This window comes from Anticarsia gemmatalis, chromosome 23 (genome assembly GCF_050436995.1).
Source record: "Anticarsia gemmatalis isolate Benzon Research Colony breed Stoneville strain chromosome 23, ilAntGemm2 primary, whole genome shotgun sequence".
Lineage (NCBI taxonomy): Eukaryota > Metazoa > Arthropoda > Insecta > Lepidoptera > Erebidae > Anticarsia > Anticarsia gemmatalis.
The window spans coordinates 4,401,031-4,416,494 of record NC_134767.1 but is presented as its reverse complement, the minus strand read 5'-3'; the positions used below and the strand labels follow the sequence as shown (position 1 = coordinate 4,416,494).

General features: G+C 32.6%; 1 protein-coding gene across 1 annotated transcript in view; it reads right to left on the bottom strand.

Moving 5' to 3' along the window:
- Positions 1-5,881: 5,881 nt before the first annotated feature.
- The window catches only part of LOC142983238 (zwei Ig domain protein zig-8-like), a 144,630-nt gene continuing 135,047 nt past the window's right edge, over positions 5,882-15,464 (bottom strand). The window contains exons 6-8 of the mRNA XM_076130148.1: positions 12,689-12,808; positions 12,075-12,272; positions 5,882-9,719 (exon numbers count right to left, since the gene is read on the bottom strand). Coding sequence (XP_075986263.1) covers positions 9,586-9,719; positions 12,075-12,272; positions 12,689-12,808 — 452 coding nt within the window. The 3' untranslated portion in view covers positions 5,882-9,585. The remainder of the gene's footprint in view (positions 9,720-12,074; positions 12,273-12,688; positions 12,809-15,464) is intronic.

Genomic DNA, 15,464 nt, shown 5'->3' with positions numbered 1-15,464 from the left:
TTTCAACAACATGTTCAGACAATTATTATTATAATATACTGCGTAGTATTTTATTTGGCGTAGGTTTTGGATAGTCAATGTGGTTCAGTTAGAGGAAATGTAAAATATATATTAGAAATAAATACTTTCAAATTCAACGAGGCAAATAGATACGGGAATCGAAATTCTTTGACATAAAAATATTACATCAGAATTGAAATGCTTGACGTCACTGGGCTGGCTAAACTAAAAACATTACAAACTTTGATATTGAATAAAAAGCTAAATATTTAAAAGAGTCCTAAATGTTGACCTACTGTCGCTAAAAAGTAACAATCATAATTAAAAAGTATTATATTTCTAATTAGACTCTACCCCTCTTATTCATAAACAACAGATTTTTAACTATAAACCTATTTTAGTTAAAAATCTACTATAATATGTTTTCTCTTTTTCATTTCGCTAAGAAGTGAAAGAATCAAAATATAATTTTTAAGCCTTTCATAACTTCATATACATTTATGAATGTGCATTCTTAGATAGTTACACAAAAATATAACTGACAGCAAGAATCAAACAAAACAGAAGTCTTGTTATAAAATCTTATTTACAGAGTGTTGTAGGTATTTACGTGTATGTCATACACCGCCAGGCTACCTGGAATTCAGAGCATCGAGGAAAAATCGTGTTAGGATAAAAGCTCTCTATTCAATCTAGTCTCTGTGATTGAAAATAGACTGTGACTAAGTTCCTTTGTAAAGTGAAATAGGATTAGTCCATTGTATAGATACCTACTATTCTTATATATAGCTGGTCTTTTGTTAAGAGTGACATAGAGTGAGGTATGTGCTAAATTCCGACTTAGTAGAGAGTCTCCGTGATTATCTACTAATATTATAAATGCGAAAGTTTGTGAGAATGTATGTGTGTATGGATGTTTGTTACTCTTTCACGCAAATGCTACTGAATCGATTACGATGAAATTTAGTAAGTAAGTAGCTGAAGACTCAGAATAACACATATGCTCCTTTTTGTCCCGGAGTTCCCGAGGGATTGGGATTAACACGGGAAGGGTTTCCACGCGGACGAAGTTGCGAGCCTCTAGTGTTAAATAATTATGTGTATAAAAACAAACAAAGTTGCTGCTTCAAACAGTCAATAGTCAGCTGCATAAACCTACGGGTCTTTGATATGCTAAATTATAATTTTACTGTATCTTCTCTAGCGGCAAAGCAATACTTGCTATAAACGATTGTTCAATATATAGTAACATTAACTGTTTTGACTAGCGTTCAATTTGAGTATCACATCACACAAAAACACGCCATTAAATTAAACACAGCTATTATGATATCAAATAATAATAAAACCTTTTACACGTCTAACAATCTGTTTGTCTAGTAAAAGTGACGATATAATTCTCCTGCTAAAATAAAGGTCAATTACCGAAGCTCCCAAACCGATAAATTTCTAAGCCAAAAACATTTCGTCTATCGAAGTGCTCATTAAGGAGGACCTAAAGCTGTCAAGTGCTTGAGCTACTACTAGTTAGACCCTTAGGATTTGTTCCCACTTAGCAAAACATTTGTACACTGTTAAGTAGATTTGTTCCAAGTATTTTGAGGTCGTTATGAATTATTTTTTGTGTTGTTATTGTTGGTTTATGATTAATACTTAGTTCATACTTAATGTATTTATATTGAATAATATTAATGAAATATTTAGATGGTTTAATTTTTGTATAAAATCAAAAGTTGGAAGATATGTGACGGCCTACGTGGTGCAGTGTTTAAGTTGGTCGCCACGCCACTACCAACGCGTTGAGAGGTCGTGGGTTTAATTCCTACACAAATATTTGTGCAATCCACATATATTTAGTTCTGGTTGTACTTTATGTCCGTTGTTTATATGTTTGTTAAATTCACGGCGGTCTTCTCTTCTCTTCGTATGGTTACTGGTCAACCTAGTGTCAAAGTTGTTCAAGCCGCCCAAAGGCCTTTGACGTGGCTTAACGACTGTTATCTTAATTGACAGCAACCGGGACCGACTTTTTACGTGCCCTACGAAGTACGGAGACGCCCTATTCAAATACCACTATGCGGTCACCCATCTATGGAATGACCGCGCCAAGGTTTGCTTAACCCACAGATCGTTGACCGACCGGTGAGCGCAACTGGCTACGGGCGCCTCATTATATCATCATACGGCGGTAAAAGAGCAACACTTAGTGCGGGAATTGACTTCAAAAAAAAGAAGATTCAATCATTAAATAAATGTCGTTGGGTACTATTGTCCAAACATCGGCTGCATAAGACAACACCCTTACCTCGTATTGGCTAGACGTTCTCGCCACACAATCCTCGGTTTACTTAACACGGAGGCTGGACACGAGGTGTCGCCACACTGGTATATCGCCGCCTTGTTAACTCACCGATTGGATCGAACCAATTTGAAATGTAGGCTGAGACGGTGCTGACACTCAAGTAGTAAGCATTAGTTGAAGTTTTTACCGGTTCAAAAAATACAGTAGTACAATTTTATATTGGCAACATGGGTTTTATTAACATAAATATTATAGCATTCCCCCTTATCAGGAGTAAAATATTTCATACATTGTGCTTTTGTGTGATAACTTGAAGGGTTCTATTACTAATTGATTATTTAACGTAATCTTTCATTATTTACGTTGGCACAAAACTACTTTAAAATATATGTAAAGTGATTTTTTAACCATTTTCGGTTACGCCGATTGCTTCAACTCCTTTTCACCAAGTCTCATTTGTCACCCTCATATGGTATCTGTATAAGCAAGTAGTTAAAAATCGAAGTATTGTACTTACGTTATAAATAATATTCACATCCACGCTTTGATATATTATACCAACTCTAAAATAATAACAATTATTATTCTAACATGACTGTACAATACAAAACTAGTGACAATAATTGCATTCCGCGAGTCATTCAAAATGCATGAGACGGATGCAATAACCTGAATTGGCAGAGCCATATACAGTCCGTCATTCGGTGCGTAAAATTTTGTTTATTTAATTCAGTTTATCGTTCACTGCTGCATAAGTTAGGACAATGGATATTCTAATTTACTTCGGTAAAGCAATAGAAAGGATTTTTTTAATTTTCTTCTTTGTGTCGATCCTAACCTTTTTGTTCACAGACACTGCATTTGTCATCCTAATTGTTTTTTTTTACGTGACAGGAGCACTTAGTACTATAGTGGTAAGTGAGCTATATGAAATAAATCAAATAGAATAAAAATCTTTATGGCTTCTTTAACGATCAAAATACGAAGATGATTGTAAAACCCGTTATGGCTAGTTTTAATCTTATAAAAATAACTTTCCTTGTCTTCTTCCAAATAATCGTTTTCAGACTTTTTAAAGTGTTTTAAAATGATGATGTTAATTTCAGTGTGATAATTTTACTGAATTGAACCAATTCTAGTAACATAATTCGAATATAAATTTTAAAATGCTTGCATAGTACATGTTATTGTGTTAATTAACTGACTGCCAAAATGGAAATTTGGAAATTCATTGTGATGTAGAACCAAATAAATTGTGAGCTGTTTAACATTATTGTCGGATATAATTAAATATATCGTATAAATATATGCCTAAATAAAGTCTTCTCTTGTGTTAATTTTGGTATAAGTTCTCCTTCACATTGTACGTGCGCGTTCTTCAAGCGTTGAACAGCAACGTGACGTGAGTTCAGCGAGTGCGCAGCATTTGCAACTAATACATCAACACTGGAAAAATAGTACAGTACCTCGATTCTCTACCACTATCGACTACCGACAACCGGCTAGCTATCGACATTTGACATTTAGAATGTACTGCCAAAATGTTTTCTACCGTCAGAGGCGCTGATCAGATTTTCATACAAAATTTCTCGATGACAGGTCGGTTGTCGGTAGTCGATAGTAGTAGAGAATCGAGCTACAGATGCTTGACGTTACCGCGTCTAGCACACCTCGCTAACGTCGCTTACACGCTCAAGAACCGCTAACGTCCAATGTAAGGGATGTCTATGCTAGGATAAAATCAAGGTTATGTTTTATGACGCTTTCAGACAGGGATTTGTCTAGTCTAGCGACGGCGGTGGAGAGTTGTGTATTTCTGAAGATAATCTACCGCAGCACAATAAGTAAAACAAGCCACACTATTAGGTCTAATGAATAGTACAACCACGCCACCATTATACTTGGCAGCTATACAATTTTACTCCTCATTGCAATTATGTATGATAGAATAGAAAATAGAAATCGAGTCACTAAAATAAGGTAAATCGGTGATTATTCAAAACAAGTATGTACTTTAACCCCAAATAAGAAAGATGACTTATTAATGGCAGATGGATCTACGATACTTTATGTTTAGTTACTTACTTAGCATTTTGAAATAACAAAATCGCCATAGCAATTTAGTTGCATAAAGCAGCAAAATTTGCTACTATGGCAAAATATTTCACTCCCACATAAACCGCCAATGCATAAATAAGTGAAATAAACACATATTATTTTCATAACAGAAGCCTACATAAAGCTAAATTAATCCACACGTTCAAAACGTTCATTAGCCTGTACACTCATTTACACAATCATGACCCACATATTACGTGGCCCGTTGACAATTTTATTTAATTAGAGTCGTATTGCACTCTATTCCAGTATACTTTTACCTTGTGTAAATGTCAATAGTGCAGTGTCGAAAGGAACGATGTGTGTTGATTCTCTTTGCATTGAAGAGCTGAAAGGATTGGGAGACGGATTATTCCTTTTGAGTATTTCTTTACTGAGGAAATGCCTTGCACTTACATTTTTTCCATAAATGTAATAGTAGTGATGGTTAAAATATTATTGCTCGTAAGATTAATCCTTAGATGGAGTAAATATTAGAGTAGTTTTCAGATAATATGTTCCAAGATTAGCTGTGTTTTATGTCGTTTGGTGGTTTGCCTCAACGTTTTGAGGCGGTGTGTGGAAGGTTCTGATTTTAAAATTTTCTTTTATTTTCCTATTTTAGCAAACACGATATATAATTGAAAGCGGATTTGGCTCTCTGACTGTAGTATGAACAACATAACTTATTGCAGAATTTGTAAAGGCAAAATAGATGCAAATATGACACTTTACAAAGTATCATATTTGCATCTATTTTGCCTGTGGCAGTTTTTCTCGCGTAGGTATGTTACACCTTTTTTAAACTTATTTGCCTATATTCCCTTGAATGTAGAGCATATTCTAGACGATAAGAAATTCCTATCACGCGTAGAATACTGGTAAAATAGTAAGGAATCATAAACGCTAGTTTATATCCGTTTTATGGCCTCATCTCATCTGAATTTTCTCAACTCATATTTATGTATTATTCTCAAAGCGACGTGTTATTCCTATGATGTTTTTATACGTATTCGACATTTTATTGTCACGCTGATATTTCTAGATGACAATAATATATCGTATTTGCTGTTCGAGATCAGGCTAATGTAAAGATTTCAGAAAATAAATAGGTAAATTAATATTGATGTTAGAAGGTTCTATAGGACTGCTTACGAAATATAATATTTTATTACAAGTTGGTATAATAGAATAATTTTTATACTGTTGACATAGACATGTAATCTAACAACTTTAAGAGCCTTGGCATGCGCGATTTGTAGATCTAGATTATTAATTCAGTGTATTTTCAGCTGCTAAGGGTCTCTGATTTTTAGAATCTCAGAAATTCTAAACAGAAAAATTTAGAACATAATTTTTGGCCCAGGATTCTAATTCAACCTTTGTGCGGCAGTCGCATGTAAACACTACTGAATGCACCAAAAATACAGTCGGGTTTGACACAGGTATAATAATAGAACTTTATTTCAATGTTACTATCTTTATTTGTCAAAGTTTGCCTTACCATTAATTACATAGTCATTTTATTTAATCAGTTTCTACATTCTGTAATGATTCCAGTGTAAAACAATCCAACTCTTTATACCGAACATTCTGATTTTATTACAAATAACTTCTATAATTATTGCATATTACAAATAAATAATAACAAATTCAAATTATAGTTATTTTATTATTACAATTAATATTTACAAATAACTATTTACAATTTTATATTACACATTAAATACTATTAAACATTCGACTAGAAAAACAACTACAAAATAACATTTAAAATAATAATTTCCGTGCTATTTTATTTTTCAATCGTGTACTTAAGAATTTGTTTAAATATAATTTATTTACAATAAATTATTCTATCAATTTAATATAACATTTATTATTTGAAACAATAATAGTAATTTATAATAAACATCTAATAGTTTATTAAATTTGATTTGAATAAAAGTAAATTTTCTTTAGAGTATTTACAGAATAATCCGTCGAAACAGAATAATTTCAAAACGATACAGAGAAATACAAAATCGTCCAATTATAGAACATTTTAATTAAAATATACAAAAATTTTGTCGTTCAAAATCTTTGTGAACGTAAAATTATTTTATTTCTAAACCAAAGTAAAAGGTTGTTGAAAGGCCGAAAGTGTCTTAATTTACTTTTTTATTAAAACCCGTGCAATTATGTGGGATAGAATTGAAATTGCTATATAATCCCTTAAACTCAAATTAAATTGCCAAAAAGATTTCGTTAAGAGAATGAAAAGAGAAGTGTCATTGCGAGTCCAAGGTATAAGAGATGAGCAACAAACAAAATAACAATTTGAGAAGACGTAACATAATATTATTAGTTTTTTTTTTGGAAAAGTATTGACAAAAAGTAAATGTTTAATATTAAAGTCAATTACTTGTTTTCTGTAACACAAAAATATATAGTTTTAAATGCAATCCTTTGCATAATACACTTAGTGAGTTGTTAAACACAGATTAGGGTACAAAAGTAATTGAAATAATGTGACAAGATAAAAATTCTACATTTTTAAATATAATCGCTATCTCTTATAAACGATACCAACGTCCTCTCAATAGTAAACCTACCCAAAATTTAATTAAGTTTATTTACATTTACGTTTTGCCGAAATTAGAAGGCCATTTTAATATAGGTACAGTTTCCAAAATTTTTATTATTTGCTCTGAAAAGCTGGTTCCGAAAGAGTTGCGAGAATTGAAATCTGTGCAAACTACTCATATACAATTTTTCTCGAAGTGTGTACTCATTAAAATTTTACAAAATACTTTTTACGAAACATGCAAAAAAAAAACACGCTGTATTTTTACAGGGTTACATGGTGTTGGTCCGTACAAAAATGGTTAAGCCCATAACAAATATAATATATTATGTGCTTGGTACAAATTTCAAATATTTGTTCCGTGCAGGGATTAAACTCGTGGCCCTTAGAACAAAAGGTGAACCCAACCTTTTAGCTAGACAAAAAATATGATTAAATTTTGGAATGTTAAATACAGTGTTTTGAGAAATAGTACCCTTTTATGACGTTCTTATTTGTGAATAAAATAGCCATAAAATTAATACCTTACTCAATTTAATAGCTAATTCATTAGTCCAAACAAACTGCAATTTACAAACAGAAAACATTACGAAAAAAAGAGTTGACAATGAAATATTTACTTTGAAATGAACAAAGAATATCACAAAATTGTTTGTGTACTTGACTATAATTGCGACGCAATCAAAGCAAATTAGTTATTATTATTTATTTCAGAGTCTTTGTTCAACTCAGATAATTTACAAAAAAATCCATTCATTTATAACAAAATAGAAATTAGAATGTGGAAAAACTTGGGCTGTCATTTTCATCAGTTTAAAATTCAAAAAAGTCGTGAAAAGTATTATAATTTTGCACCCAGTTGACAGTTTTTTCCTCTTTGTCTTAAGTGTTAGGAAAACCCATTGTAAAAATATTTGCATGCAACAAAACGCTTTACAAACTTTCCTGAGAAAGAAACCATTTTCTTTTTAGTGGAAGTCGTTCGCATCTAGCAAATATTTTATGACTTACTTTTCTTAGCAAACACTTTGCAGATTTGGTTTGTTGAGCACTATATATAACTTTATTATGAAGCTTAGGGTTATTAGTTTGAAGAAAAACATAGTATTTTTAGTCAAGCTGCATTAAACCCAATGACGTACTATTTGCGCAAACCGTACGTCTAAATTTGCAAAATGTTCGTTGCATATGTTAAAACCAAGTACAAAAGTTTTGTACAAAGAAACTATACCTACATCTATTACATCCCGGCAAGACAGAAATTAACAATTATTATTACGATATCCATTACTTATTATATTACTTATTAACATAAATTCTATTCTATACACTGTTCAATGAAAAAGGTTTTTTCTGGGATATAATTACGGACATGAATTATGTATTTGTGTTTTTCTAGAGACGTTTTTATGTCGGCATTTGACCTTTTTGTTGCATTAACTATTTAAGGCGCTCAAATAACGGAAAGTAGGGTAGTTGAGTTTCATAAAAAATCAACATTCATTTGTATCTTTTTGTCAAGAATTTGAAATAAAGTACATATAATGCTTTATTGACATTGCGATGTTTAATAAATTTTAAATTAGGTTGTAGAGTTTTTATGATATTTTTTCTTTAGCAACAAATTATTCAGAAAATTGTGTAAATTATATATTTTCGGATTCGAAACCCGTCTTAGTTTCCATTAATGTGGATATGACTTCAAACTGCCAAGTTTTCCGAAGAAAAAAAATGACTATTTAAGTTGGTACCTATTTAGCAAAACTCCAAGTAATTACTTCGAAAATTCAAAAACATGATAAAAATGAATCATTAAACTTTATACAAATCATTGAATTTGTCCATTGAACCTAAAACTCAACTCAATGAACAGTTTGGCAATCAAAGAGCGTAGGTATCTTGTCGTTTGAATATTTGATCAGCCATTACAATTCGTATATAATATAAATAAAATCCTCCCATTTAAAATCCATTCGACCGTACTGACATGGTATAAGATGGACTACTGATTTAATTATTTGGATCAGTGTACGGCTTAGGATTTTAGACGCATTGAATGCAAATTAGTATGTAACATTCGGTTTTGTAATGACACTGCTCACACATGTTGCCCTGTGTTAGACAGAACACAGCATAATAAGAACAATATGTTATACATTTGTTTGCTGTTGTTTGTCCTTCAAACAATGGGCGGTTTTTAATAAATTGAGTGTATCGGAAAATTGCCTCTAGCAAACATAAAGTCACACCATCTTTGATTTTTGAGTATATGTGCTTATTATGCCCATAGACTTTTGATTTAAAGGACGACAATAAAATATTGTAATTTCAATATAACTGTAAGCCATATTTGTAGTAAGTAGGTGATTGCTCTTCTCTTCTATATCAAAAACTTGATTAATACTGTGAAACTGCTTTAACACAACTATTAAAAAACATAATTACTTGAAATCATGACGCAGTTAAGCCTAGCAGTGTTAAAAACGTGTCAGACAAAACGACACGACAAACTAAAAAACAACCAATACAAAATTCACGTCCGCATCCCATACATAAAACTAGACAGGTTTATACAACACCAACATACCGAGCGATGTTTTCAGCGCGTGTTGTGTAATTTTCATCTGAATCCGTCCACAGTACTGGTGTATAGCGTGGCGAGGGTGCAGTACAGTGAGATGAGGAGGTTCACTGAGAGGGCACACGGTGAGGCTGTGTTCGCGTTGCCGTGCTGCATTGCTGCCGGATGTTCTCCTGATAACAATAGCATTAGATTAGATACCAATATTTATGTTTAAAGTATAATTGCATGCAGGTCAGCGTGGTGAACTCAAGGACTAACTGCTCCCTGGTTTGTATGGGAAGAGACGCCTGCAGTGGAACAGTAATGGGCCAAAAAAAGAGAAGAGTGTGGTTTAAATGATTTTTATTATTTATGTAAAATGAGTAAGTGTATTGGACTGATTCTAGAAATTGAGACTTAAGTTGAGTGTGTCTCATTACAGTCTTATCTTTTTAAATTGTAGGGGATGAGATTAATATTTACGTCGTTTCATTATATTATTTTAAGGTGGTTTTATATTATATTCGAAGCCTGTAACTACATATTTACAGAGTCGCTCATAATATTTTTTTTGTGAAGTTTTGAACAGAGTATCTTTGCTTATGATGTGTATTGATAGCTATAGCGATAATTTAGATCGACCGATATCTTTGACCCACTTGAACAACCTTCAACACTAGGATTAGCACTAACCACGAAAATGTAAGAAAGAAGAGCAAAAATTTAACCAAGTTACGAATTCAGATTCGAGACGAAACTTAGTACATAAAACCATATAATACAATTGTATACAACTCCAAGAATTCAAATCATTGTTACAAACCGTTGTACATTTGTTCATATGCAAATAATTTCAAACTGAGTTTAGAGAAACTATTTTTATTAAAAAGTTCTGTTGTACTGTTTATTTGCGCGCAACATCGTACTTTTTTATTTGTTTGAGACGGTAAAAGGTAGGGTGCCTTCACACCGCAAAGAATAATATTTTTAACCCCCGACGCAAAAAGAGCGGTGTTATTATAAGTTTGACGTGTCTGTCTTTCTGTGGCATTTTTACTCCCGAACGGATGCAGTGATTTCATTTTAGTTTTTTTCAAATTCGCATCAATTATATTATAGTATTCATGATACAATACTCAGATTAATCCAGCAATATGAGGATTAAAATATTACAATTAATAATAAAATTACAGCAATCGAAATAAACCCACAAAATGTATCAAGTTAACTGTCCGCGTACAGACACAATGGTTAAACAATTAACTCACAAATGAAACGCTCAGACAATAGCATAAATTCAATTACGATAAATAATATATCATACGTGCAAGTCAATTACACATTATCAATTATAATGTTCCCTGACCGATATTCGGTCGCGGCGGTCGGTTTCAATTAATTAACTAGGATAGGTAACTGCGCAGAAGTTTGTTTGTAGTGACCAAGTGTGTACCATACACATATATGTCAGGTACATTCTCTAAGTAGACTAACGAGAAGTTAGCAACAAATTCATTGGTACTTTCCTAAGCACTAAGTTTTCTTGACGAAAATAACCTAGCATTATATTTTGTCACAACTTTGGATTCGAATCCGTTACCTCTGCAACAGTTGAATTCACTACCACTACGTATCAAAGGCTATGTTAATTATTAAACAATAATTTAAACTTTTTATAACTCAAGCTCATATGATTTTCTTTAATCCAAATGATGTCTACCTACCATAATGGGAAGAAGGCATGTATGTATGTAATTTAAGTGAATCTATGCCAAATATTTTTCAACACTCAATATTTCTCATCTTAAATCTCTGCCACATTTTTAACAACTTAAGGAACTAAGACACTAGTTACATCACAAATCATTGCAACAAAGTAACAAGAAGAACAGTGTAGAATCATCCTAACAGCAGTCTCGAAAGCTCAGAGGAACGTTCACGTAGCTCTAAGACTTAGTATTTTACTGCAACACACACGGGGATTGAAGTGATTAAGCGCTTGCCTTGCGGTTGAGAATAAACTTCACTGTTTCGCCTTGTATGCGACAAAAGATTAAAATAGCGGCTGACAATTGAATGTTTGTTGTATTGTTTTGAAGAAGAATATGTGAATATTTTGACGTGTCTTTCGTTTGTGCTTGGTTTTGAGGTATAAGTTTTATGTTGAGATGTTTTCTCTTGGAATTATTTAAAGGTAGGTTCTGCTAAGGTGTCCGAGCTGAATAAATGATTATAGTCTCCATGACTGACTATATTCAAACAACATAGTAGAGAGCCTGGGCATGCACGATTTATCTTGATTACAATTATTTATTTTGTGTTTCTGTATCGAACTCATGATTTTCAACTGCAAAAGGTTTTTGGTGACTGATATTTTTCAATCTGAATTGTAAATCCTTGCATGGGAGTCTCTCTTCTAAGTTGTCATTCAAATTTATGTCATCTTTCACACAATTTTCTGTTCATCTTAGTTCCGTTCTACTTATCCTATTTTACTTATTATCTATTCAAGCTTCAAGTATAAAATTAATTGTATATAGACTTACCATTAATAACATGCACATTGACAGAAGCCGCCTCAGCCATAGTGGGCACGCAGCTGTAGTTCCCGCTGTCTCCGGGCAGCAGTTTGTCTATAGTCAGTCGTGACGTCAGCTGCTCCGTCCACTCCGTCTTCAGCCGGAGGCGGGGCTCGTCGATCAATGTGTTGTCTTCTACTTCCTTATACTCTATTAGGTTTGATCCTGCGAGAGATTTGGTGGTCAGATTTGTGTATTTACGTAATTGGCTTTTAAACTATAATGGTTTATATTTTGCCGAATTATTATTTCTGTAAAGTTTCGCATAATTACGGGTAGGTATAATTAGGAGATCAACATTTGCAAAGTATAGTTCAACTTTTACTAGTTATTTTGATTTAATTTCTTGTTTTTCCAAATGCTTGTGCACTTGCTTTACACCAGCAAAAGTTATATCTTAAGATTATCACTACTTCTTTGCTTCTTTTTCTTCTTTCTTTTGCTTTGCCTAGGAATATCTTAAGCTCACATTTTATATTGTGGTTTATCTAGTTTGTACTAACAAAGTATATTTACATAAGAGTTAATATTTTAGTTTACTACTTTCTAAACAATTAAATACAATGCTTGGTGATACTTACCCTTATACCAAAATATGGTGCCTAAGTCGTGCGGGCCCTGACTGAGTATGCACGTCAACGACAGAGAACTGCCCGTCTTCACATACAGGTCCACGGGACCCAAGATGTGAGCTTTCGCTTCTGTTGATAAAAAGTTAACAATGTTAGAGGTAAATGTCAACACTATAGAAATAAAGTGTCATACACTATTTTAAGTTTTAATACTATAATTGTTTGCCATCGACACGCTAAGAAGAAGAAGAGAAGAACACTATTTGAAATTTTGATGTAGAGTTATCTCACCGGTGGCCTATGATTGCATCACAAACGATTTGATTGTAGAAGTTTGTTTTAAAAGTATGTTGTATGTATGAAGATGTTTGACTTCAAGAAAGGCATAACTGAAAAATGTTATAAAACCATTTTTGACCGGATTCTAAACAAAAAATATATATGTATATTGTATATATTCTATGCTAAACGTGTTGGATTTTGCGTTTAAACGACTCTTATTATAATTCACATAAAAATATGATGACAGAGAAACAGCGAACACATATGATTAAACTGAAACTTAATAACCAAGTGTTTCGCATAACAATAATAATTCTATGAATACATAAGTGTGTTGTTAAAGCGAAAGAAAAAAAAACTCATTTTCTGTTTTATCGTCCTAATTCCGCAAGAGATGTTGTCTGTTAAGATATTAAAGACAGAAGTGGCTATCAAGAACCTCCAAAGCGTGATACAGCACGTATACAGTAGACAGAAAACGCCTCTTAAAACGATGAAGAAAAAATTAGGCCAAGATTAAATCTGGCGAAGGTTGCGTTGAGGCCTTCATTTCACATTGTTATCGGGGGATTTGAAAAGTTCAAGAGGGTTCATGCAAGGAGTTTCTGTTAAGTCACGGCTAATAAGCAAGGATAAAGAAAATTGGGGGTTGTTATTCACAAATTATGGGAATGCGAACAAAAAAGTAGCTATAAAGCATTAAGTTGTTATGCACAGACTCGAAGTACAAAGAAAAAGTAGCTGCAAACCCTATTAAAACATCACTTAGCTGTAGTCGGAAACTGCGGCGACAACAATAACTATTAAGCAAAGCACTTCCAAGGAAGTTTAACGTAGACCCCAATTAAGTTATAAAAATAATGGAAGAACTAGAACATTCAATTCTGGTTTGAAAGATTAAATGTGATGATCTAAAGCCATTATATCGCATATATAGGCATCGTTCCATTATCCCATCACCGACAACGATGATACAGTATTACGCGAAGCATAATGAAATTGTGTGACAATTACCATAATTTTATATGTAAATAGGCTGTTCTCTGATCTTGAAATACACTCGTGTTGTAAACGGTTAATAAATATGGGATCTAGTTACCATATTGTTTGAAGTTTAGTCATTATTGTAATGTACTTTTGTAAAAAGGGTCTGCTACATAGCAATTTTATATTTCTACAAGAAAATTAAATAGTGAAATTAGTTTTTTTCTGTAAAAGTATGGAGACAAGTCTAAAAATGTAATCATTGTATTCATACAATACATTCAATGGTGTTGTAGAATAAATATTGTGTCGACGTTTCAAAATATACAATTATGTATATTATAGAGCACAAATAACATGGGTACAGGCGTGGTTTTATGTAGGTACGTACAAATAATAACAGCAACCAAAATTATTATGTTTTTCACATTGATTACACAGTGGACTAGCACTGTGTCAATGTTCATTTACTAATTGGAGAACCAAATCAAAATCATTTTAAATTGTTCATGATATTCTTGTAGTTTAAATTATATTCTGTATCTAATACTATTAGGGCACATAAATTCTTGTATCACAGCTATCGCAAAAACAGCTTGGCATTTGACCCCATTTACTGAGTAAATATTCAAGTTTGGTAGCATGTTTTGCTGTGTCATTAGACGGGCTCAACAGAGGCAAGTGGCAAGACAAGCAAGCATTAAGTGCTCAGGAAGCTTGGAAAATTGCAATGTCAAGTGCCGCCTGTTTTAGTCTTTGTGTTGTAGTTTGAAACTTTGCGGCAAAACTTAGACCGCACCGTTAATGAATGCTCCTATTTCACTAAGTTAATACTTTATTGGAATTGTGTATTAAACAGGTTGAGTTCCAACTAGTTTTGGGTTTGAGGTTAATGTTAGTTTTATTGTTTTGGAAAGTTGTGATACAAAGAAGCGATAGAAGTTTATAGGGATTGTCGTGAGTGGCGTTCTTTGGACTCTGCCTACATCCCGAGGAAAAAGGCGTGATGATTTTATAACATATAACTTGGATATTTTATCAGCTTGCAAAAGACAAACTAAGTCCCGGAAGTAAAATCTCGTAAAAAAGGAATTTTAATATTATTTTAGTTTTTAATTTTAATGTGCCCTCTTTCTCCTATGACTTCACATAAACTATAACAAAAAACCTAATCTAATTACAGTAAAGTGAACACTTCAGCTACAAATTACTCTAGTAATACACTTTTAAACGACATTTTAAAAACTTAATTAAGTTCTTCATATCCTTTATTAAAATCTAAAGAAAGCACTCTAGAAAAACTCATTCCAACCTAGAATTTTCTAGTGCTATTGTTTTGAAATAAAAACAGCTCAGACTGCGCTAAGGGTGATAAAATTAGACTTTTTTTCTTGCACAACTAATACTCGCTGGAGTTTTTATTACTTTGAAATTTTCAATCAACTTGCATTTCACTTGGATATGAAGTCTATCGATGAAGAATGCAGTTTTAACAAAATACTTTTTTTTATTTTGTTTT